General features: G+C 42.3%; 2 protein-coding genes across 3 annotated transcripts in view; both read right to left on the reverse strand.

Annotated features, from left to right (window-relative positions):
- The window catches only part of LOC130378185 (uncharacterized), a 498760-nt gene that overhangs the window by 204011 nt on the left and 268305 nt on the right, over nucleotides 1–26444 (reverse strand). The window lies entirely within an intron of this gene.
- The window catches only part of LOC130378178 (uncharacterized), a 3473-nt gene continuing 532 nt past the window's right edge, over nucleotides 23504–26444 (reverse strand). The window contains exons 3-10 of the mRNA XM_056585066.1: nucleotides 26395–26444; nucleotides 25844–26226; nucleotides 25619–25694; nucleotides 25268–25408; nucleotides 24854–24919; nucleotides 24585–24647; nucleotides 24231–24349; nucleotides 23504–23507 (exon numbers count right to left, since the gene is read on the reverse strand). The exon at nucleotides 26395–26444 is cut by the window's right edge and continues 85 nt beyond it. Coding sequence (XP_056441041.1) covers nucleotides 23504–23507; nucleotides 24231–24349; nucleotides 24585–24647; nucleotides 24854–24919; nucleotides 25268–25408; nucleotides 25619–25694; nucleotides 25844–26226; nucleotides 26395–26444 — 902 coding nt within the window. The remainder of the gene's footprint in view (nucleotides 23508–24230; nucleotides 24350–24584; nucleotides 24648–24853; nucleotides 24920–25267; nucleotides 25409–25618; nucleotides 25695–25843; nucleotides 26227–26394) is intronic.

The raw sequence follows: 26444 nt of genomic DNA on the forward strand, positions 1-26444 counted from the left end.
AGATATACAATTTCCTCGTTTATTGCACCCCCTAATGGCGAAATCTTCCGAATTTTTTATTGAACGCCAGTAAGGGTAGCTCCGACATGTGTCTAAAATTTGGACTCGATCCGATGTCTATTTTTGATTTTTTGGGATTTTTGATTTTCCACGTCTAATTTAGCTAATAAACCAATATTCCAAACGCTACCGTTTCATCGTCGAAGGTCGGATCAAAAAACTGTTGATGATTCCTTTGCGTGTGCATCTGAAGATGTCGTGTGCAAAGTTTGGTTTTGATTGGTCAAGAAATGTGGGAGGAGTAGCGAAAAAACAGTTTAGCAGTTTTCGCGATTTAGCGAAAAATTTTCATAGACGCAAATGGGCGTGGCCTAGGCCAAAAGATGCAGCAGACTCCAGTGAATCTGTGCGTATAAGGTTTTGAATGTGGGAGGTTCGCTGTGGGAGTTATAGCCCCAAACGCGTCTGTCCTTGGTATAGCGCCACCTAGTGACCGGTGTGTCTGGATTTGGTTATCTGAGTAGCGGTGCCGGACCTGGATCAAGTCATGCAATTGGCGTATGTGCACCATTTACGGTTTGGGCTGTAGTCCCACTTCTATGGCGGGAAGAATAATAATAATAATAACTAGAACTGCAAGCAGTTATGCAGGGGTCCAAGAAGTGTGCATTTCGCCGGCACAACGCGACAAGAAATGTGCATTTCGCCGGAAAAACGCGAAGCATGTGTTCAAAACGCTACCCTGAACCTGTGGAGTAGCGAGAAGTCAGTGTAGCGTTTTCGCGGCGAAATTTTTGTAGAAGATATACAATTTCCTCGTTTATTGCGCCCCCTAATTGCGAAATTTTCCGAAATTTTTATCGAAGGTCATTAAGGTTAGCACCAACATGTGTCTAAAATTTGGACTCGATCCGATGTCTAATTTTGGAATTTTTTTTTTTTTTAATTTTCCACGTCTAATTTAGCTAATAAAAGAATATTCAAAACTCTACCGTTTCGTCGTCGAAGGTCGGATCAAAAAACTGTATATGATTTCTTTGCGTGTGCGTCTGAAGATGCCGTGTGCAAAGTTTGGTGTTGATTGGTCAAGAAATGTGCGAGGAGTAGCGAAAAAACAGTTTTGCGGTTTTCGCGATTTAGCGAAAAATATTCATAGACGCAAATGGGCGTGGCCTAGGCCAAAAGATGCAGCAGACTCCAGTGCATCTGTGTGTACAAGTTTTTGGACTCTGGGAGGTTCGGTGTCGGAGTTATAGCCCCAAACGCGTATTCCCTGGTATAGCGCCACCTAGTGGCCGGCGTGTCTGGATTTTGTCGTCTGCGTAGTCCGAAGAGATCTGGATCTAGTCATGTAATTGGCGTGTGTGCACCATTTACGGTTTGGGCTGTGGTACCACTTTTAGGGGGGTAAGTATAAAAATAATAATAAAAAGAAAAATCCTTACAAAAACAATAGGGATCCAACCTGTTGGCTTGGACCCCTAATAATAATAGGAACTAGAACTGCAAGCAGTTATGCAGGGGTCCAAGAAGTGTGCATTTCGCCGGCACAACGCGACAAGAAATGTGCGTTTCGCCGGCACAACGCGAAGCATGTGTTGAAAACGCTACCCTGAACCTGTGGATACAAAGGATTTGACTGTGGTAGGAGTAGCGAGAAGTCAGTTCGCAGCGAAATTTTTTAGAAGATATACAATTTCCTCGTTTATGGCGCCCCCTAATGGCGAAATTTTCCGATTTTTTTTTCGAACGGCATTAAGGTTAGCACCAACATGTCTGTAAAATTTGGACTCGTTCTGATGTCTACTTTTGGATTTTTCTGGATTTTTGATTTTCCACGTCTAATTTAGCTCATAAACCAATATTCAAAACGCTCCCGTTTCGTCAACGAAGGTCGGATCAAAAAATTGTCCGATAATTTCTTTGCGCGTGCGTCTAAAGATGTCGTGTGCAAAGTTTGGTGTCGATTGGTCAAGAAATGTGGGAGGAGTAGGGAAAAAACAGTTTTTCGGTTTTCGCGATATTGCGAAAAGAAATTATGGACGCAAATGGGCGTGGCCTATGCCAAAAGATGCAGCAGACTCCAGTGAATACGTGGGTACAAGTTTTTGACTGTGGGAGGTTCGGTGTGGGAGTTATAGCCCCAAACGCGTATTCCTTGGTATAGCGCCACCTAGTGACCGGCGTGTCTGGATTTTGTCGTCTGAATAGTCTTCACGGACCTGGATCTAGTCATGCAATTGGCATGTCGGCACCATTTACGGTCTGGGCTGTGGTACCACTTTCTTGGTAGGAAGTATAATAAAAAAAATCCTTACAAAAACAATAGGGATCCAACCTGTTGGCTTGGACCCCTAATAATCCTTACAAAAACAATAGGGATCCAACCTGTTGGCTTGGACCCCTAAAAATCACAAGAAATGTGCATTTCGTCGGCACATCGCGAAGCATGTGTTGAAAACGCTACCCTGAACCTGTGGATACAAAGGATTTGACTGTGGTAGGAGTAGCGAGAAGTCAGTGTAGCGTTTTTGCGGCGAAATTTTGTAGAAGGTATACAATTTCCTCGTTTATTGCGCCCCCTAATGGCGGAATTTTCCGAAATTTTTATCGAACGTCATTAAGGTTAGCACCAACATGTGTGTAGAATTTGGACTCGATCCGATGTCTAATTTTGGATTTTTTTGTATTTTTGATTTTCCACGTCTAATTTAGCTAATATACCAATATTCCAAATGCTATCGTTTCGTCGTCGAAGGTCGGATCAAAAAACTGTATATGATTCCTTTGCGTGTGCGTCTGAAGATGTCGTGTGCAAAGTTTTGTGTCGATTGGTCAAGAAATGTGGGAGGAGTAGCGAAAAAACAGTTTTGCGGTTTTCGCGATTTTGCGAAAAAAAATTATAGACGCAAATGGGCGTGGCCTATGCCAAAAGATGCAGCAGACTCCAGTGAATCTGTGTGTACGAGGTTTTGAATGTGGGAGGTTCGGTGTGGGAGTTATAGCCCCAAACGCGTCTTTCCTTGGTATAGCGCCACCTAGTGGCCGGCGTGTCTGGATTTTGTTATCTGAGTAGCGGTGCCGATTCTGGATCTAGCCATGCAATTGGCGCGTGTGCACCATTTACGGTTTGGGCTGTAGTCCAACAAGTACGGGGGGAAGAATAATAATAGGAAAAATCCTTACAAAAACAATAGGGATCCAACCTGTTGGCTTGGACCCCTAACTAGAACTGCAAGCAGTTATGCAGGGGTCCAAGAAGTGTGCATTTCGCCGGCACAACGCGACAAGAAATGTGCTTTTCGCCGGCACAACGCGGAGCATGTGTTGGAATTTGATAAACGGCGTATGCCAAAAGATGCAACTGACTCCAGTGAATCTGTGCATATAACGTTTTTGACTGTGGGAGCTTCGGTGTGGGAGTTATAGCCCAAAACGTGTTTTCAGAACATTCCATTGGCCAGTTAGGAGATATATTATTTCGTCGTTTATTTGCGCCCCCTTGTGGCGAAATTTTCCAAAGACAATCTTCCTTTGCCAAAAACTCCCGCCCACATTTATAATTCTTGGCCATATTTTTTATATAGACTCGGGTTTGCCCCTTGATGGTTCCCTTACAGTTTGAAGAACATTCCTTGGGCCAATTAGAAGATATACAATTTCCTCGTTTATTGCGCCCCCTAATGGCGAAATCTTCCGAATTTTTTATTGAACGCCAGTAAGGGTAGCTCCGACATGTGTCTAAAATTTGGACTCGATCCGATGTCTATTTTTGATTTTTTGGGATTTTTGATTTTCCACGTCTAATTTAGCTAATAAACCAATATTCCAAACGCTACCGTTTCATCGTCGAAGGTCGGATCAAAAAACTGTTGATGATTCCTTTGCGTGTGCATCTGAAGATGTCGTGTGCAAAGTTTGGTTTTGATTGGTCAAGAAATGTGGGAGGAGTAGCGAAAAAACAGTTTAGCAGTTTTCGCGATTTAGCGAAAAATTTTCATAGACGCAAATGGGCGTGGCCTAGGCCAAAAGATGCAGCAGACTCCAGTGAATCTGTGCGTATAAGGTTTTGAATGTGGGAGGTTCGCTGTGGGAGTTATAGCCCCAAACGCGTCTGTCCTTGGTATAGCGCCACCTAGTGACCGGTGTGTCTGGATTTGGTTATCTGAGTAGCGGTGCCGGACCTGGATCAAGTCATGCAATTGGCGTATGTGCACCATTTACGGTTTGGGCTGTAGTCCCACTTCTATGGCGGGAAGAATAATAATAATAATAACTAGAACTGCAAGCAGTTATGCAGGGGTCCAAGAAGTGTGCATTTCGCCGGCACAACCCGACAAGAAATGTGCATTTCGCCGGCACAACGCGAAGCATGTGTTCAAAACGCTACCCTGAACCTGTGGATACAAAGGATTTGACTGTGGTTGGAGTAGCGAGAAGTCAGTGTAGCGTTTTCGCGGCGAAATTTTGTAGAAGATATACAATTTCCTCGTTTATTGCGCCCCCTAACGGCGAAATTGTCCGAAATTTTTCTCGAACGTCATTAAGGTTAGCACCAACATGTGTGTAGAATTTGGACTCGAGCCGATGTCTAATTTTGAATTTTTTTGGATTTTTAATTTTCCACGTCTAATTTAGCTAATATACCAATATTCAAAACGCTACCGTTTCGTCGTCGAAGGTCGGATCAAAAAACTGTTGATGATTCCTTTGCGTGTGCGTCTGAAGATGTCGTGTGCAAAGTTCGGTGTTGATTGGTCAAGAAATGTGGGAGGAGTAGGGAAAAAACAGTTTTGCGGTTTTCGCGATTTAGCGAAAAATATTCATTGACGCAAATGGGCGTGGCCTAGGCCAAAAGATGCAGCAGACTCCAGTGCATCTGTGTGTACAAGTTTTTGGACTCTGGGAGGTTCGGTGTGGGAGTTATAGCCCCAAATGTGTTTCTCCTTGGTATAGCGCCACCTAGTGGCCGGCATGTCTGGATTTGGTTATCTGAGTAGCGGTGTCGGTACTGGTTCTAGTCATGTAATTGGCGCGTGTGCACCATTTACGGTTTGGGCTGTGGTTCCACTTTCACGGGGAGGTAGTATAATAATAATAATAAAAAAAATCCTTACAAAAACAATAGGGATCCAACCTGTTGGCTTGGACCCCTAATAACTAGAACTGCAAGCAGTTATGCAGGGGTCCAAGAAGTGTGCATTTCGCCGGCACAACGCGACAAGAAATGTGCATTTCGCCGGCACATCGCGAAGCATGTGTTGAAAACGCTACCCTGAACCTGTGGATACAAAGGATTTGACTGTGGTAGGAGTAGCGAGAAGTCAGTGTAGCGTTTTTGCGGCGAAATTTTGTAGAAGATATACAATTTCCTCGTTTATTGCGCCCCCTAATGGCGGAATTTTCCGAAATTTTTATCGAACGTCATTAAGGTTAGCACCAACATGTGTGTAGAATTTGGACTCGATCCGATGTCTAATTTTGGATTTTTTTGTATTTTTGATTTTCCACGTCTAATTTAGCTAATAAACCAATATTCAAAACGCTACCGTTTCGTCGTCGAAGGTCGGATCAAAAAAGTGTCTAGGATTTCTTTGCGTGTGCGTCTGAAGATGTCGTGTGCAAAGTTTGGTGTTGATCGGGCGAGAAATGTGGGAGGAGTAGCGAAAAAACAGTTTTGCGGTTTTCGCGATTTAGCGAAAGATATTCATAGACGCAAATGGGCGTGGCCTAGGCCAAAAGATCCAGCAGACTCCAGTGCATCTGTGTGTACAAGTTTTTGGACTCTGGGAGGTTCGGTGTGGAAGTTATAGCCCCAAACGCGTATTCCTTGGTATAGCGCCACCTAGGGACCGGCGTGTCTGGATTTTGTTATCTGAGTAGCGGTGCCGATTCTGGATCTAGTCATGCAATTGGCGCGTGTGCACCATTTACGGTTTGGGCTGTGGTTCCACTTTCACGGGGAGGTAGTATAATAATAATAAAAAAAATCCTTACAAAAACAATAGGGATCCAACCTGTTGGCTTGGACCCCTAATAATAATAATCCTTACAAAAACAATAGGGTTCCAACCTGTTGGCTTGGACCCCTAACTAGAACTGCAAGCAGTTATGCAGGGGTCCAAGAAGTGTGCATTTCGCCGGCACAACGCGACAAGAAATGTGCGTTTCGCCGGCACAACGCAAAGCATGTGTTTAAAACGCTACCCTGAACCTGTGGATACAAAGGATTTGACTGTGGTAGGAGTAGCGAGAAGTCAGTGTAGCGTTTTCGCGGCGAAATTTTGTAGAAGATATACAATTTCCTCGTTTATTGCGCCCCCTAATGGCGAAATTTTCCGAAATTTTTATCGAACGTCATTAAGGTTAGCACCAACATGTGTGTAGAATTTGGACTCGATCCGATGTCTAATTTTGGATTTTTTTGGATTTTTGATTTTCCACGTCTAATTTAGCTAATTAACAAATATTCAAAACGCTACCGTTTCGTCGTCGAAGGTCGGATCAAAAAACTGTCCGACGATTCCTTTGCGTGTGCGTCTGAAGATGTCGTGTGCAAAGTTCGGTGTCGATTGGTCAAGAAATGTGGGAGGAGTAGCGAAAAAATAGTTTAGCGGTTTTCGTGATTTAGCGAAAAATATTCATAGACGCAAATGGGCGTGGCCTAGGCCAAAAGATGCAGCAGACTCCAGTGCATCTGTGTGTACAAGTTTTTGGACTCTGGGAGGTTCGGTGTGGGAGTTATAGCCCCAAACGCGTATTCCTTGGTATAGCGCCACCTAGTGACCGGCGTGTCCGGATTTTGTCGTCTGCATAGTCTTCACTGACCTGGATCTAGTCATGCAATTGGCGTGTCGGCACCATTTACGGTTTGGGCTGTGGTACCACTTTCTTGGTAGGAAGTATAATAAAAAGAACTAGAACTGCAAGCAGTTATGCAGGGGTCCAAGAAGTGTGCATTTCGCCGGCACAACGCGACAAGAAATGTGAATTTCGCCGGCACAACGCGAAGCATGTGTTCAAAACGCTACCCTGAACTTGTGGATACAAAGGATTCGACTGTGGTAGGAGTAGCGAGAAGTCAGTGTAGCGTTTTCGCGGCAAAATTTTGTAGAAGATATACAATTTCCTCGTTTATTGCGCCCTCTAATGGCGAAATTGTCCGAAATTTTTATCGAACGTCATTAAGGTTAGCACCAACATGTGTGTAGAATTTGGACTCGATCCGATTTCTAATTTTGGATTTTTTTGTATTTTTGATTTTCCACGTCTAATTTAGCTAATATACCAATATTCAAAATGCTACCGTTTCGTCGTCGAAGGTCGGATCAAAAAACTGTATACGATTCCTTTGCGTGTGCGTCTGAAGATGTCGTGTGCAAAGTTTGGTGTCGATTGGTCAAGAAATGTGGGAGGAGTAGGGAAAAAACAGTTTTGCGGTTTTCGCGATTTAGCGAAAAATATTCATAGACGCAAATGGGCGTGGCCTAGGCCAAAAGATGCAGCAGACTCCAGTGCATCTGTGTGTACAAGTTTTTGGACTCTGGGAGGTTCGGTGTGGGAGTTATAGCCCCAAACGCGTATTCGTTGGTATAGCGCCACCTAGTGGCCGGCGTGTCTGGATTTTGTTATCTGAGTAGCGGTGCCGATTCTGGATCTAGCCATGCAATTGGCGCGTGTGCACCATTTACGGTTTGGGCTGTGGTTCCACTTTCACGGGGAGGTAGTATAATAATAATAAAAAAAATCCTTACAAAAACAATAGGGATCCAACCTGTTGGCTTGGACCCCTAATAATAATCCTTACAAAAACAATAGGGATCCAACCTGTTGGCTTGGACCCCTAACTAGAACTGCAAGCAGTTATGCAGGGGTCCAAGAAGTGTGCATTTCGCCGGCACAACGCGAAGCATGTGTTGGAATTTGAGAAACGGCGTATGCCAAAAGATGCAACTGACTCCAGTGAATCTGTGCATATAACGTTTTTGACTGTGGGAGCTTCGGTGTGGGAGTTATAGCCCAAAACGTGTTTTCAGAACATTCCATTGGCCAAATAGGAGATATATTATTTCGTCGTTTTTTGGCGCCGCCCTGTTGGCGAAATTTTCCAAAGACAATTTTCCTTTGCCAAATAACTCCCGCCTGCATTATTAATTCTTGGCCATATTTTTTATGTAGACTCGGGTTTGCCCCTTGATGGTTCCCTTATAGTTTGAAGAACATTCCTTTGGCCAATTAGAAAATATACAATTTCCTCGTTTATTGCGCCCCCTAATGGCGAAATATTCCGAATTTTTTAATGAACGCCATTAAGGGTAGCACCGACATGTGTCTAAAATTTGGACTTGATCCGATGTCTAATTTTGGTATTCTTTGAATTTTTGCGTTTCGACGTAAAACGTAGCCAATAAATAAATATTCAAAACGCTACCGTTTCGTCGTCGAAGGTCGGATCAAAAAGCTGTATATGATTCCTTTGCGTGTGCGTCTGAAGATGCTGTGTGCAAAGTTTGGTGTTGATTGGTAGAGAATTGTGGGAGGAGTAGCGAAAAAACATTTTTGCGGTTTTCGCGATTTAGCGAAAAATATTCATAGACGCAAATGGGCGTGGCCTAGGCCAAAAGATGCAGCAGACTCCAGTGAATATGTGGGTACAAGTTTTTGACTGTGGGAGGTTCGGTGTGGGAGTTATAGCCCCAAACGCGTATTCCTTGGTATAGCGCCACCTAGTGACCGGCGCGTCTGGATTTTGTCGTCTGCTTAGTCCGAACAGATCTGGATCTAGTCATGCAATTCGCGTGTCGGCACCATTTACGGTTTGGGCTGTGGTCCCACTTTTAGGGGGGTAAGAATAACTAGAACTGCAAGCAGTTATGCAGGGGTCCAAGAAGTGTGCATTTCGCCGGCACAACGCGACAAGAAATGTGCATTTCGCCGGCACAACGCGAAGCATGTGTTCAAAAAGCTACCCTGAACCTGTGGATACAAAGGATTTGACTGTGGTAGGAGTAGCGAGAAGTCAGTGTAGCGTTTTCGCGGCGAAATTTTGTAGAAGATATACAATTTCCTCGTTTATTGCGCCCCCTAATGGCGAAATTTTCCGAATTTTTTATCGAACGACATTAAGGTTAGCACAAACATGTGTGTAGAATTTGGACTCGATCCGATGTCTAATTTTGGATTTTTTTGGATTTTTAATTTTCCACGTCTAATTTTGCTAATAAACAAATATTCAAAACTCTACCGTTTCGTCGTCGAAGGTCGGATCAAAAAACTGTCTAAGATTTCTTTGCGTGTGCGTCTGAAGATGCCGTGTGCAAAGTTTGGTGTTGATTGGTCAAGAAATGTGGGAGGAGTAGCGAAAATACAGTTTTGCGGTTTTCGCGATTTAGCGAAAAATATTCATTGACGCAAATGGGCGTGGCCTAGGCCAAAAGATGCAGCAGACTCCAGTGCATCTGTGTGTACAAGTTATTGGACTCTGGGTGGTTCGGTGTGGGAGTTATAGCCCCAAACGCGTATTCCTTGGTATAGCGCCACCTAGTGGCCGGCGTGTCTGGATTTAGTCGTCTGCGTAGTCCGAAGAGATCTGGATCTAGTCATGCAATTCGCGTGTCGGCACCTTTTACGGTTTGGGGTGTGGGCCCACTTTTAGGGGGGTAAGAATAATAAGAAAAATCCTTACAAAAACAATAGGGATCCAACCTGTTGGCTTGGACCCCTAAAAACAAGAAATGTGCGTTTCGCCGGCACAACGCGAAGCATGTGTTCAAAACGCTACCCTGAACCTGTGGATACAAAGGATTTGACTGTGGTAGGAGTAGCGAGAAGTCAGTGTAGCGTTTTCGCCGCGAAATTTTGTAGAAGATATACAATTTCCTCGTTTATTGCGCCCCCTAATGGCGAAATTTTCCGATTTTTTTATCAAACGACATTAAGGTTAGCACCAACATGTGTGTAAAATTTGAACTCGATCCGATGTCTAATTTTGGATTTTTTGGGATTTTTGTTATTCCACGTCTAATTTAACTCATAAACCAATATTCAAAACGCTACCGTTTCGTCGTCGAAGGTCGGATCAAAAAACTGTCCGATAATTTTTTTGCGTGTGCGTCTGAAGATGTCGTGTGCAAAGTTTGGTGTTGATTGGTCAAAAAATGTGGGAGGAGTAGGGAAAAAACTGTTTTGCGGTTTTCGCGATTTTGCGAAAAATATTCATAGACGCAAATGGGCGTGGCCTATGCCAAAAGATGCAGCAGACTCCAGTGAATATGTGTGTACAAGTTTTTGGACTCTGGGAGGTTCGGTGTGGGAGTTATAGCCCTAAACGCGTATTCCTTGGTATAGCGCCACCTAGTGGCCGGCGTGTCTGGATTTTGTCGTCTGCCTAGAACTCAGGGACCTGGATCTAGTCATGCAATTGGCATGTCGGCACCATTTACGGTTTGGGCTGTGGGCCCACTTCTAGGGGGGAATAATAATAAAAAAAAATCCTTACAAAAACAATAGGGATCCAACCTGTTGGCTTGGACCCCTAACAAGAAATGTGCATTTCGCCGGCACAACGCGAAGCATGTGTTGAAAACGCTACCCTGAACCTGTGGATACAAAGGATTTGACTGTGGTAGGAGTAGCGAGAAGTCAGTGTAGCGTTTTCACGGCGAAATTTTGTAGAAGATATACAATTTCCCCGTTTATTGCGCCCCCTAATGGCGGAATTTTCCGAAATTTTTATCGAACGTCATTAAGGTTAGCACCAACATGTGTCTAGAATTTGGACTCGATCCGATGTCTAATTTTGGATTTTTTTGGATTTTTAATTTTCCACGTCTAATTTTGCTAATAAACAAATATTCAAAACTCTACCGTTTCGTCGTCGAAGGTCGGATCAAAAAACTGTCTAAGATTTCTTTGCGTGTGCGTCTGAAGGTGCCGTGTGCAAAGTTTGGTGTTGATTGGTCAAGAAATGTGGGCGGAGTAGCGAAAATACAGTTTTGCGGTTTTCGCGATTTAGCGAAAAATATTCATTGACGCAAATGGGCGTGGCCTAGGCCAAAAGATGCAGCAGACTCCAGTGCATCTGTGTGTACAAGTTATTGGACTCTGGGTGGTTCGGTGTGGGAGTTATAGCCCCAAACGCGTATTCCTTGGTATAGCGCCACCTAGTGGCCGGCGTGTCTGGATTTGGTCGTCTGCGTAGTCCGAAGAGATCTGGATCTAGTCATGCAATTCGCGTGTCGGCACCTTTTACGGTTTGGGGTGTGGGCCCACTTTTAGGGGGGTAAGAATAATAACTAGAACTGCAAGCAGTTATGCAGGGGTCCAAGAAGTGTGCATTTCGCCGGCACAACGCGACAAGAAATGTGCGTTTCGCCGGCACAACGCAAAGCATGTGTTTAAAACGCTACCCTGAACCTGTGGATACAAAGTATTTGACTGTGGTAGGAGCTGCGAGAAGTCAGTGTAGCGTTTTCGCGGCGAAATTTTGTAGAAGATATACAATTTCCTCGTTTATTGCGCCCCCTAATGGCGAAATTTTCCGAATTTTTTATCGAATGACATTAAGTTTAGCACCAAAATGTGTGTAAAATTTGGAATCGATCCGATGTCTAATTTTGGATTTCTTTGGATTTTTGATATTCCACGTCTAATTTAGCTAATAAACCAATATTCAAAACGCTACCGTTTCGTCGTCGAAGGTCGGATCAAAAAACTGTTGATGATTTCTTTGCGTGTGCGTCTGAAGATGTCGTGTGCAAAGTTTGGTGTCGATTGGTCCAAAAATGTGGGAGGAGTAGGGAAAAAACTGTTTTGCGTTTTTCGCGATTTTGCGAAAAAAAATTATAGACGCAAATGGGCGTGGCCTATGCCAAAAGATGCAGCAGACTCCAGTGAATCTGTGTGTACAAGGTTTTGAATGTGGGAGGTTCGGTGTGGGAGTTATAGCCCCAAACGCGTCTTTCCTTGGTATAGCGCCACCTAGTGGCCGGCGTGTCTGGATTTGGTCGACTGCTTAGAACTCAGGGCCCTGGATCTAGTAATGCAATTGGCGTGTCGGCACCATTTACGGTTTGGGCTGTGGACCCACTTCTAGGGGGGAATAATAATAATAACTAGAACTGCAAGCAGTTATGCAGGGGTCCAAGAAGTGTGCATTTCGCCGGCACAACGCGACAAGAAATGTGCATTTCGCCGGAAAAACGCGAAGCATGTGTTCAAAACGCTACCCTGAACCTGTGGAGTAGCGAGAAGTCAGTGTAGCGTTTTCGCGGCGAAATTTTTGTAGAAGATATACAATTTCCTCGTTTATTGCGCCCCCTAATGGCAAAATTTTCCGAAATTTTTATCGAAGGTCATTAAGGTTAGCACCAACATGTGTCTAAAATTTGGACTCGATCCGATGTCTAATTTTGGATTTTTTTGTTTTTTTAATTTTCCACGTCTAATTTAGCTAATAAAAGAATATTCAAAACTCTACCGTTTCGTCGTCGAATGTCGGATCAAAAAACTGTATATGATTTCTTTGCGTGTGCGTCTGACGATGCCGTGTGCAAAGTTTTGTGTCGATTGGTCAAGAAATGTGGGAGGAGTAGCGAAAAAACAGTTTTGCGGTTTTCGCGATTTTGCGAAAAAAAATTATGGACGCAAATGGGCGTGGCCTATGTCAAAAGATGCAGCAGACTCCAGTGCATCTGTGTGTACAAGGTTTTGAATGTGGGAGGTTCGGTGTGGGAGTTATAGCCCCAAACGCGTATTCCTTGGTATAGCGCCACCTAGTGACCGGCGCGTCTGGATTTTGTCGTCTGCTTAGTCCGAACAGATCTGGATCTAGTCATGTGATTCGCGTGTCGGCACCATTTACGGTTTGGGCTGTGGTCCCACTTTTAGGGGGGTAAGAATAAAAATCCTTACAAAAACAATAGGGATCCAACCTGTTGGCTTGGACCCCTAATAATAATAATCCTTACAAAAACAATAGGGTTCCAACCTGTTGGCTTGGACCCCTAATAAGAAAAATCCTTACAAAAACAATAGGGATCCAACCTGTTGGCTTGGACCCCTAAAAATCCTTACAAAAACAATAGGGATCCAACCTGTTGGCTTGGACCCCTAACTAGAACTGCAAGCAGTTATGCAGGGGTCCAAGAAGTGTGCATTTCGCCGGCACAACGCGACAAGAAATGTGCATTTCGCCGGCACAACGCGAAGCATGTGTTGAAAACGCTACCCTGAACCTGTGGATACAAAGGATTTGACTGTGGTAGGAGTAGCGAGAAGTCAGTGTAGCGTTTTCGCGGCGAAATTTTGTAGAAGATATACAATTTCCTCGTTTATTGCGCCCCCTAATGGCGGAATTTTCCGAAATTTTTATCGAACGTCATTAAGGTTAGCACCAACATGTGTGTAGAATTTGGACTCGATCCGATGTCTAATTTTGGATTTTTTTGGATTTTTAATTTTCCACGTCTAATTTAGCTAATAAACCAATATTCAAAACTCTACCGTTTCGTCGTCGAAGGTCGGATCAAAAAACTGTCTATGATTTCTTTGCGTGTGCGTCTGAAGATGCCATGTGCAAAGTTTGGTGTTGATCGGGCGAGAAATGTGGGAGGAGTAGCGAAAAAACAGTTTTGTGGTTTTCGCGATTTTGCGAAAAATATTCATAGACGCAAATGGGCGTGGCCTAGGCCAAAAGATGCAGCAGACTCCAGTGCATCTGTGGGTATAACGTTTTGGACTGTGGGAGGTTCGGTGTGGGAGTTAAAGCCCCAAACGCGTATTCCTTGGTATAGCGCCACCTAGTGGCCGGCATGTCTGGATTTTGTCGTCTGCGTAGTGTTCACAGACCTGGATCTAGTCATGCAATTGGCGTGTGTGCACCATTTACGGTTTGGGCTGTGGTCCCACTTTTAGGGGGGTAAGAATAAAAATCCTTACAAAAACAATAGGGATCCAACCTGTTGGCTTGGACCCCTAATAATAATAATCCTTACAAAAACAATAGGGTTCCAACCTGTTGGCTTGGACCCCTAATAAGAAAAATCCTTACAAAAACAATAGGGATCCAACCTGTTGGCTTGGACCCCTAAAAATCCTTACAAAAACAATAGGGATCCAACCTGTTGGCTTGGACCCCTAACTAGAACTGCAAGCAGTTATGCAGGGGTCCAAGAAGTGTGCATTTCGCCGGCACAACGCGACAAGAAATGTGCATTTCGCCGGCACAACGCGAAGCATGTGTTGAAAACGCTACCCTGAACCTGTGGATACAAAGGATTTGACTGTGGTAGGAGTAGCGAGAAGTCAGTGTAGCGTTTTCGCGGCGAAATTTTGTAGAAGATATACAATTTCCTCGTTTATTGCGCCCCCTAATGGCGGAATTTTCCGAAATTTTTATCGAACGTCATTAAGGTTAGCACCAACATGTGTGTAGAATTTGGACTCGATCCGATGTCTAATTTTGGATTTTTTTGGATTTTTAATTTTCCACGTCTAATTTAGCTAATAAACCAATATTCAAAACTCTACCGTTTCGTCGTCGAAGGTCGGATCAAAAAACTGTCTATGATTTCTTTGCGTGTGCGTCTGAAGATGCCATGTGCAAAGTTTGGTGTTGATCGGGCGAGAAATGTGGGAGGAGTAGCGAAAAAACAGTTTTGTGGTTTTCGCGATTTTGCGAAAAATATTCATAGACGCAAATGGGCGTGGCCTAGGCCAAAAGATGCAGCAGACTCCAGTGCATCTGTGGGTATAACGTTTTGGACTGTGGGAGGTTCGGTGTGGGAGTTAAAGCCCCAAACGCGTATTCCTTGGTATAGCGCCACCTAGTGGCCGGCATGTCTGGATTTTGTCGTCTGCGTAGTGTTCACAGACCTGGATCTAGTCATGCAATTGGCGTGTGTGCACCATTTACGGTTTGGGCTGTAGTACCACTTCTAGGGGGGAAAAATAATAAAAACTAGAACTGCAAGCAGTTATGCAGGGGTCCAAGAAGTGTGCATTTCGCCGGCACAACGCGACAAGAAATGTGCATTTCGCCGGTACAACGCGAAGCATGTGTTGAAAACGCTACCCTGAACCTGTGGATACAAAGGATTTGACTGTGGTAGGAGTAGCGAGAAGTCAGTGTGGCGTTTTTGCGGCGAAATTTTGTAGAAGATATACAATTTCCTCGTTTATTGCGCCCCCTAATGGCGGAATTTTCCGAAATTTTTATCGAACGTCATTAAGGTTAGCACCAACATGTGTGTAGAATTTGGACTCGATCCGATGTCTAATTTTGGATTTTTTTGGATTTTTAATTTTCCACGTCTAATTTAGCTAATAAACCAATATTCAAAACTCTACCGTTTCGTCGTCGAAGGTCGGATCAAAAAACTGTCTAAGATTTCTATGCGTGTGCGTCTGAAGATGTCGTGTGCAAAGTTTGGTGTCGATTGGTCAAGAAATGTGGGAGGAGTAGGGAAAAAACAGTTTTGCGGTTTTCGCGATTTAGCGAAAAATATTCATAGACGCAAATGGGCGTGGCCTAGGCCAAAAGATGCAGCAGACTCCAGTGCATCTGTGTGTACAAGTTTTTGGACTGTGGGAGGTTCGGTGTGGGAGTTATAGCCCCAAACGCGTATTCCTTGGTATAGCGCCACCTAGTGGCCGGCGTGTCTGGATTTTGTCGTCTGCATAGTCTTCACTGACCTGGATCTAGTCATGCAATTGGCGTGTGTGCAACATTTACGGTATGGGCTGTATTCCCACTTTCTTGGTAGGAAGTATAATAACTAGAACTGCAAGCAGTTATGCAGGGGTCCAAGAAGTGTGCATTTCGCCGGCACAACGCGACACGAAATGTGCGTTTCGCCGGCACAACGCGAAGCATGTGTTCAAAACGCTACCGTGAACCTGTGGATATAAAGGTTTTGACTGTGAGAGGTTCGGTGTGGGAGTTGTTGCCCCAAACGCCTTGTCCGCTACCGTTTTGATTGGTTTGCTTTACCAGAGCCCCGTTGGCCAGCATGTTTCCAGGTCCATCCAGACAGCGTCTTGGATGGACCTGGAATACAGACACACTGTTTCCGCCTCTCACGACGTGGACGAGGGGTTGGGTTTTGAGAGGCAAATAAATTTGGAAAAATCAAAAAAATTCAAATGGTATTTTAAAGATTGAATAAAAAGGAAACCTAAATCCATGGTTAACATACTACAATGAGGGTACATCATATATATGTGGACTAATACTTACGTAATGTTATCAATGGTTTGTTAATGCGTATTTAACACTATTTAATGTGAAGTAATGATTGGTTAGGCATTAAGTATGCTTAGTTAACTATACTTACCATAGTATTAACTAAGCCTAACAGTTAGTTTACTTAGTTAATGCTAAGATAAGTATTAACTAAGTAAAAGTAACTGTAATTCTTAGTTAATGCTAAGATAAGTATTAACTAAGCATTACAGTTAGTTTCACTTGGTTGATGCTTAGATTAGCATTAACTAAGGATAACAGTTAGTTTGACTTAGTTAATGCTAATCAAGCATTACGCAAGTATTTAGAAATGGTTAGTTAGCTATGAGTTATTAACTAAGCATTAACAAATAGCTTATCTATGTACCCTTATTGTAAATTGTAAGTTATAGATGAATAGGGAAAAAATGCTGAAAAGGGCCAAAATAGCTATGGCTTTTATTAGAGGGGCAAAAAAAAAAAAAAAAAAAAAAAAAATGGGGAGTAAATGTAAAGTTAAAATCCAAAAAGTAAAAAATGGATAATATGTATTATTTATTAGAAAAAATTGAAAAAAAAAGGTAAAAATTGATAATATTTATTATTGATTAGAAAAAATAGAAAAGACAAAGACAAAACATTTAAATCATTGGGTAGTGCTAAAAAAAAAACCATATCTATGGCTTTCATTAGAGGGGCAAATCCATAAAAAAATTATGGGGAGAAAATTCATGATTTATTGGAAAAAATAGAAAATGTAAAAAAATAAAAAATATATAATATTTAATATTTATTATTTATTTGAATAAATAGAAAAGACAGACAAAACATTTAAAATATTGGGTAGTGCTAAAACCTGCGAGCTAAACGAGCTAACCAGTTACAGAAGGAAATCTAAACAGAGGCACTCATGATCGGAGTAGTAGGTGGACAGAATTTGCACTTTGATATCAGTGGGACTAATGTCACGAATGTAAACGTGATCAATTGTTGTGTCGTTTTCTGTTGTTGGCGAAGAGACAATTTGGGTGTAACCTTGTTGTTGCATGAAATTTTCTGCAGATTTAGAAACAAGGGCATTGTCGTTGAAGTCACCCATAATTACCTTTCCTCCTGAAAGTTGGTTAAATTGTTGCATTACCAAAGCGAGATTTTGTTTGAATAAGGCGAGTTGATATGATGGCGGTTTGTACAGCACAATGAAATTGTAATTCAAAGGCTGAACATTAAACATGATGGCTTCCAAGTCACTGCACGGCATGTGTATAATGTTACAAGTGATGTGGTCTTTGTGATAGTAGCCCACACCACCGTGCCGTTTGTTTACCAAGTCTTGGAATTGGGTCATGTTATGGTAGGATTGGGACCGGAGTTTGTGATTAAAAGTCCAACCTGGCATTTCAATGGAACTGACTGATGTGCTTTGCTCCAGCCATGTTTCTGTCACGCAAATGATGTCAGCACTCAAGATTCTCTGGTCATGTTTAAGGTCTTCCATGTGTTGACATAGACCTTGAATGTTGTGGAGGCATATTTTGAGGGTTGAAGTTATTTCTGCTGGTGGAGTTGCAATGAATGGTTCCATTTTTTGCAGGGAAATGTCGATGTCTGGTTTCGAATAGAAGGCTTTGGCTGCGTAGTCTTGAATGATAAGGTTTTCCTCACACGTTACTCGGCTCAATGCTACATATGCTTGGCCAGCTGCAAATATCCTTTTAAGGGACACTACAGCTCTTTCTAAAGTTAAACCTTGAACTTTGTGTATGGTACAGGCCCATGCTAGGCGTAACGGGTATTGGCGTCTAGATCCACCAGTCATTACTTTGTCTTCCACAGCATCTATGGGTGTTGCTTGTTGAAATTGAGGCTCAAAGCATATAGACCTACTCCTCAGTTTCCTGCCGATTGTGTCATTGTCAAACTTAACCAAAATGGTTTTGGGAAACTGAACGTTCCCTTCAAAGGTGATTTTGCAAACGGTACCGAATACACCATTGACCAATCCATCTGACAGATCTATATTTTTGATGAGCATTACGCGAGCTGATGGACCAACGATTAACGTTCTGCTTAACATGTCTGACTATCAAATTTTGGATTATTTTTTCTTGTTACTTGTCCTGTGGTAGGGTTTCTCTGAGAATCTTGAGCTTTTAATTTGCACCAAATCCGTCCACGTCTTGTGTAACATGGCGGTGTTATGGGCTGCCACTTCATCGTTTGTGGCGAAAATGTGAAGGTCCTGTGTCAGTTCCCCCTCGCCGGTCTCGCGTGTCTTAGCAAGACTCATCTCGCTGGTAAAGATTGTCTCCTTTTCTGTGTTTTCTAAGACGATTAATGTTTCAGCAAACTCTTTGTTTTTTTTGTCGCATTATCTTTGTCAACTCAATGTGAGTGAAATGATTGTTCCACAGATCGGTCCCAATTGCTCGTGGTAAAGAGGTGTTCCCTTTACAGGGCCGAGCTGGAAGAAGTCACCAACTGCCATGATTGATACATTCCCAAACAATGCATAATCTCCTTGTTGCTTTATTGTCGTAGTCTGCCATGGACATACGTCAGGATTTTATGATCAACCATACTCACCTCGTCCAAAATGAGTATTTGTAAGTCTTTCATGGTGGCTCTTAACGAATTGATTCTTTCATCTCCTAGAGGTTGATATGGCAGTTTGGCAGTGGTAGTAATAGCAAAGGTGCTGTGTATTGTGCTTCCGTTGATATTATATGCTGCTACTCCTGTAGGAGCAGCTAGCAAAACATGAGTGTCGTCTGGATTAATGGACATTCTTGCAAAGAGTCTGCATGACTCGTAGTACACAGCTTTAATCAGGTGCGACTTTCCCGTGCCTGCTCCCCCTGAAATGAATACGCGAAACGGGTCTGGGTTTTTGCCATTGATTTTGTCAAGGCACCATGCGCGGATTTTGTAAAAAATTTGAGTCTGTTGTTCGTTTAACGTGCGCATAATGGACAGACCTTCAGCTCTTTGTATCGAGTGTGTGGGAAATTCTTTAGACAGCGTTGCCTTTGCGTCCGACTGCAAGTCCGGTATGGCTTCTCTTTCATTGTGATTTGTGTCGTTGTTGTTAGACATCTCCTCCTGACATTCTAATCGCTCCAACTCAGATTCAGGGCAAAGGTTCTGCCCATGCCTCGTCGTGAGCCCCGCGGTGCCCTGCAACCTCTTGGCATCTGTCGAGCTCATCTGCATCTATTTCAAACAGGGATCTGTTGAAATCTACAACTTCCTTAACACTTTGCGTTGTATTGCTGCTGTTAGTGATGGAACCGGTCCTGTAAAACTGCTCATAACTGTTGTACGGGGAGGTTTTAACTCATCTGTTGAATAATGAGGCAAAAACAATTGTAGCAAACTGTGGTAGTGTTTTTCTGGATATTTGGTTTGTGAGAAACGAGCGTATTTAGCAACAGCATCAGGTCCCCTAGTTCTCATCTTAACAAAGCCAGTGTTATTTTCCAGTTTAACAGAGCCCTGGCTGTGCTGCTCTTTCCCGTACAGAACTCTGTATTTTGAAGCAAATGTGGCTATACAAATATCATGAAAAATTGCGCCCTGGGGGCGGTTTTTGTAGCGGTCCGTTATGCTCGTCATCCATATCGAGTCTGTTGATGTGTCATCCTGTTCTGCTTTGCTTTGAATGACACTGAGAGGAAAACTCATTCTGACGGTATTTTCACCAGTAGGGATAAATGTGACCAGTCTTGAGCATTCGTTGAGATGCATGTTTGTGACTCGATAAACACTTTCTTGAGCTGAGACCTCGCGATTGTGGAGAAAGACACTTCCCAACTTATTGAGTGTTTGTTTTGCATCTAATTTCCATGTTTTTTCATTTCATTTTGAGTATGTTGTAACAATAAGCCCATGTCTTGTTCTGCTTTTGAGATGTAGGATATTATGTATACTACACAAGCAAAAGCATCGCAGACATATTGTATGTCCATGTTGGCATCCCAGCAACGCAAAAGGTCTTTGTTGTATTGATTAACGTAAACATCTGATGGGTTGCGTTTGTGTACAACCGCGTTTTTATTGGTTGTCAATCGGTAGGCATCTTCAAACATTTCCTGGGTGATGTTAATGGAAGCAAATAGCTGATCCACAGTGTCAAAGGTTAGGTCTGGACTTGAAAGAGCATGTTTGACCCTCGTCATGACACTTTTAGCCACCTCTTTTTCTTTTCGCATTTCTAATATAGAGACGTCTATCGGATCAGCGTCTGTTACCTCCTGGTCCTCGTCTGTTTTACTTCTACAAGAAAGGTGTGGTTGCTTGGAGGACGTGGAAGTTAAATCTGCATGTTGTGCCTTTTTTCCTACAACTCTTTGAGTGCTTGGAGCTGTGTTTTTGAACGCTGGAAACAACTTCATGCAATGCGTCGGTTGCTGGCGGGAGTTCACAACTGATGTATTTATCAATAAATTGTGTGACTTCTTGGTCTGTGTTTTTGCCTATTTTCGGTGCATTTTCTACCAGAACAGACAATGAGTATGGGGTGAGCCGCGTTGTTGGAATTCAACTCTAAAAAATGTGTCGATAACTTTACCAATGGGGTTAGCTGGTGACTTGATGACGTCATTTAGGAAAGTCTGAAACCTGTGTTGGAACATTCTTGCCGCGGTAACCGGATTAGTTTTGAGTAAATTGCACCTCTGTGACCAGTCCAGGTCGTTGACATTTCCCTGTATTTTCTGTAGTCTCATGAAAACATCGATGAGTTCAGTCCAGCGTAAATCAGCACATGAAAATGAACAGAACCAAGTAGGGACACCAAGCTGACGAACCATAGCAAATAGATTTTTCTGTACACCTTGCCAAAAAACTGGAGTCCCTCGGATCGGTTGAAGGAACTTGTAACCGAGATCGGTTTTTAAGACATTTTGTACATAGTCTTTGTTTGAAAGCATGGCGGAAGTTATAGCCAATGATTCCCCTGCATGGTAACCTTTTCTCAATGCTATGGAAACCTTGGAAACAACCTGATTGACCTCAGATAAATATTGAGCATAGAAAATGTAGTCCAAGTTGCTGCTAAACCTCCCATCAGCATTTAGGATTCGTGTGTTGATGTATCTACTGAGAGTGAGCCTGTGGGGCCGTGCATCATGGAATGTACCTGTCCCTTTGGGGAAAAGAGTTGGAAAACATTTTGCTTCAGTGCCCTTATCTGTCAGCAGCCTAACAGGACTGTTGCCCTCAGCTGGAGCTATTGATAAAACACTTTCGAAATGCTGATCAAATATTTCCTGTGCGATATCAATTGGTTGCAAACATTTGTCCAAAAGTAACCCGTGTGTTTGAGTTTCATAGATGTGGTCAGCTTCTTCATCATCCGACACCTGTCTGATTGAGTTGTAATGTCACTGCTTTCAGGTGCAGATGGAGTGTCATTAACTGGGTTGCATTCTTTCAAAACAGAACATGCATCTTCTGGCAAGGGATTTTCCCATTCTGCTTTAAAGTTCTATGTCCTTATACCATTTATTCATGTCCTTTAAACAGGCTATCGCATTTGGATTTTTTGAGTGTGCACATATTGATACTGATAATGCCCCTTATAAGTAAGTTTTCTTTTCAGTTTTATCGGATCATTAAATCTTGATTTTCTAGCCTAGGGAGAACCGAAGTGACTACATCGCTGTTTGATGGAACGCAAGTCACCGGCCCATGGACAGAATTCTGAGAACCTCGTGGCAGCGCCACAAGTCGCATAAAGGGAATATTCAATGCGCACAGGTGTTGTTCTAATGAGTTCAGTGTGCCTAATTCGTCAGGAATTGGATCCAATGCCATATTGTTAACAGCGCTCTCCTGGGGAACCTTACCACTGAGTATCTTGGAGTTGCAACTGAAACATATCCACAATTTCCCAGCAACTGTCTGTTTTAGTGTGCATGGCGTTAAACATGCGTTATCACATTGATGGAGATATGTTGTAGTAATGCATTGTTTTGCAATTGCTGACACAGTTGAAGCCTTGGATTCATATGAAGTTATGTCACATAATCTAACTTGCTTACGGAACAATAATCTGTGACATACACAACAAACATGTTCTGGTCCATGTTTGACCTCTTCTTGGAAGAGCTCAATTACAAAGTCGATATTGTGTTTTAAGAGGGTAAGATTAAGTCGCTTTTGACAGTTTCTTTCAATTACAGAGGGCTTATAAGCCGGATCTTCTCTGTATTTGATTACAATTCTTTGTATCACCTGGTTACGATGGGCAGGATTATTAGCATATTTTTCGATACCGCTGTTTATTACTCGTTGTTTGAACGTTTCATTATTAGCATATTTTTCAATACTGCTGTTTTTTACTTGTTCTTTGAAAGGTTCATTATTGACATATTTTTCGATACTGCTATTTTTCCGATTTGCTTGATACTGTTCATCACAATTATATCTTTGTTGTGTTTTTTGCTTTTTAAGTTGCCTATATTCTGTGTTTTCAGCATATGTTTTCTTTTGTCTTAGAAGTCTTAATTTATCAGTACATTTTTTACGTGGTGAAACAAGGTCTGCATTGGACATTTTGTGCGACATTTCACAGAAGCTAGTTAAACTAAAGCATGTATGAGAGGTTTTTCCTTTGACACATGCAATTGGTTCATAATGGCATTCGTTGCAGTGATTCAGATATATAGCTTTTTCTTGAAAATCGACTCAATGTTCGCCGTAAATGTAATCCATTTCTGTTGACTGTATGTGTAAATATCAACACAGAGAAAATCTGGCCGCAGCTTGTATTTCCAAGCTCTGTTGCCCAAGATCCACCATATTTCATTTTGAGTCCATGAGATATTGCTCCACAGAAGCAAATTGCCGTCTTAGACAAGTAATGTAATGAAGTGGATTATTTGAGATGTGATTCACTACAGCCTTACGAAAGCCCTTGTGATGTGACTCGCAACCACTCAATACAGACGAAAGAGAACGAAAGAAACAATTACCGTCACCTTCAATGGATGTGTTTGGCATGGCTCAGGCTGTGCTATCGAAGGTTTGTACAAACAATATTTGATCTAAACTTGGTACGATATTCAGTTTGTTGCAGATCCTGTTTTTTTCCCTTAATGTCAATCTCCGTAAACATTATATTGGGCTATCTGTTACAGAAATTAAACAGACATCTGATGCACCTCCTGTGGGAATTGGAGGATCACTGTCAATGTTTCAGTTGTGTCACATGTAGAAGTGTTTGCTACAGGATGCACAGTTTCAAGGGAAAAATACATGTTTACTGCAAGGGAATTTCTATCTGTTACCGAAAGGACACAGAGATCAGAGTCACTGTCAGTGTCAGTGTCAGTGTCCAAAGTACTGTCATGTGCCGAAGTGCTGGCTTCAGGCTGTGCAGTTAAAGCAGTAATGGTGAGTTACCTCAACAGCTTTCACACCAGTGACTTCAAACACCTTGTTTGGGGATATCAAAAGCATGTGGAATGATTTGGAGAGAAGGAATTGACAAGGTTCTCAATATGGTCATATAACTCCATTCACAGTAGCATAGTGCGCTACTATGCTGGGTCCATCCGGTGCAACTGAACCCCAAGTACTACAGAATGAGGATCGAAAACTGCAAAAGCAGTTTCGACCTTGAAAACAGCACAGGACACTTCCTTGGATGGTGAGCAAGCATGTGTCTGTCTGCAGCAGTGTCTTCTGAATAGCCTCTTCTAAAGGCATGGCTATGTTTTGCAAAGAAGAGTCATAATCATCCTTTTGATCAAGACTTCCAGTGAGTGTGTCAAAATATTCCAAACTAAATAATTTATTGCTTAATTTGCAGTGTCTGGGTAACTCGGAAATGAAAATATGCCCACTGGTTTTGGCTGCACTGATTTCCTTATTTTCTAGCATAGATGTGTACAAGCCATTACCTTGTTTTAGAATATGATGAATGTTCTTTTTTTTCCATTTGAGAACGCTATGGTGGTGTGGGTCATAATCGCCGCTATGCCATTTGTAGCACACTGCTTACCTGCATTTTTCCCCGAATATGTGGCTGCTCTGGTCAAACGATCCTTGAAGACACCCAGGGTTGTCATAAGTCACATGACTTGATGTAGCAGCTCTGGCAGGTGCAAAATCACAGGGTGCCTAAAAACACAACAGGTAGTTCAATCAAAAAGGGAGTGTAACCAATAGTTTATATCGAAATTAACAAGGAATTCATAAAAAAGGCTAGGAATCAATCAGCTTTAGTTCATGGCTCTGTATAATGGGAAAACGGAATTGTACATGATATTAACATTACTTCAACTAATTTCCCAGATCTAATAAAATGGCAGGAAAACTCACAAGGAACAGGGAATAACATGTTAAAAATAAGTACCTTCTGATTGCCAAGTGTTACATGAGGATCTTCAAGCTGGCCATTGTCCTCAGGCAGGTTCTGCTGAAATGACAATTCAGTGTTTTTAAAAGCATGTTGGTTCCCAGTAAGTAATTTGAAAATGTACATAGTATAGGCAAATTAGTCAAAGAACTGCACACTTACACCATATCAATGTTTTAAAAGAATAAACACATCAAAACAAAATGGGTCTCTTAAGCTGTGGCTTTTCCCGTTGGTATACAATTTTTCCACTAGTAATTACATACCTGCTGACTGCTTGCAGTGACCTCAGGTGCTGGTTCAAACGGCTCATGGTCCTCAATGTGTGTCATCTGCAATCACAAACATTACGAATGTTAAAAAATTGAGGTTTACCCCTACATGCAAACTCATAAGCCATAGAAAAGGGGACATTTAGTGTATTGTGGTGAACAGAATTAAGGACAAAGAAAACGTTTATTTCAGTTCAGTTTAAATAATTAAAATGAGCACAACAAGTTCATCAGCAACCTTCTTGACATTTCCAATTCATAGTGTGTAGATATTACCAAGAAACATGTAAAAACAGTTCAACTATGTTGATTGTAATTATGAAGTAAAAATGTAAATGTTACTAGATACTGATCCTGGAACAGATTGATTGCTTATTTGCCAATCATTTTTTATATTGTTGTCATTACCTTGGTTGAACATCCCAAGAAGCTGGTCTCATTGGCTGTTGGTTTATCAGCCTGGGCCATCACAACTTTTGGACCCCAAGGTGTTGGCTCCTCTTGTTTTCTCTGTCCAGAGACAACCCGAGGAGTTGGCTGGTTCACCTTCTACAATGAGGTAAGGGAGCAAAATTATCATGAGATACAATTGCATGAAAATTGAAAAGTGGGCAGTTCAAAGAACTTACTGCTAATGTAGTTTATTTAAAACAGTAACAAACATAGTGTTGTGCACGCCTGTATTTTGTGGCGCTACATACAAATTTAACAACAAAACCCAAATATTACAAGATGCTCTTTTTCCCCCCATTCCTTTACCTCACAAAACTCTGTTTGAAGAAACGGCCACCTCATCAACACACAGAGTCTGGTCATCCCCCTCCGGTTGAGCAAACTGCAATGACATAGTAAGAATTATATGTACATTACAATTGAGAAATGGAAACACAAAACTACACTTTCTTAAAGGGAAATATCAAAGAATAGAGAACCGCACTCTATTCACTGAATGTGTGTAATCATCACATGTTGTATGCAAATTACCTTGCTCGAAGGCACAAAGACGCTGCCCTCCAGAGTGGCTGGTACAGCAGCTTCTGGCACAGGTCGAGGAGGAGGTACGCCCTCCAGAGTGGCTGGCACAGCAGCTTCTGGCACAGGTCGAGGGGGAGGTACCAGCTTCGAAGGTTTGGCAATCCTTGCTGGAGTTTGAAGTGCCTGGAAAATAATTGTAAATCATTGGCAAAACAATACCTACACAGAGAATGTTGGACTATCTCTTGTATTAAAGGCGAAATCAAAAAATAGTTGTTCCTGTGTTTCAACCAAAAAACAAGTACATATTTCAATGAGAAATTACCAACCTCAAGGCGGGCCTTCTTTCCTTTGGAGACCACAGCCGTGGTTCCATGTGCCACCTTCCGTTTCTATCATAATGGAAGAGAACGGAAATGATAACAGTTAATGAAATATAACACATTTGTTATCAATGCAACTATCTGTACCATACAATGTAAAGCTTGTCATATAGGATTACAGGCGCTATTAATATGTATGCACTCACAAACAGTCAATATTAAAATCGCACAAATTACCTTTGAGCGATTCCCCATGGGGACGTCAAGGTTGGATGGAACAATGCGAT

Source organism: Gadus chalcogrammus, unplaced genomic scaffold (genome assembly GCF_026213295.1).
Source record: "Gadus chalcogrammus isolate NIFS_2021 unplaced genomic scaffold, NIFS_Gcha_1.0 GACHA069, whole genome shotgun sequence".
In the NCBI taxonomy this organism is placed as follows: domain Eukaryota; kingdom Metazoa; phylum Chordata; class Actinopteri; order Gadiformes; family Gadidae; genus Gadus; species Gadus chalcogrammus.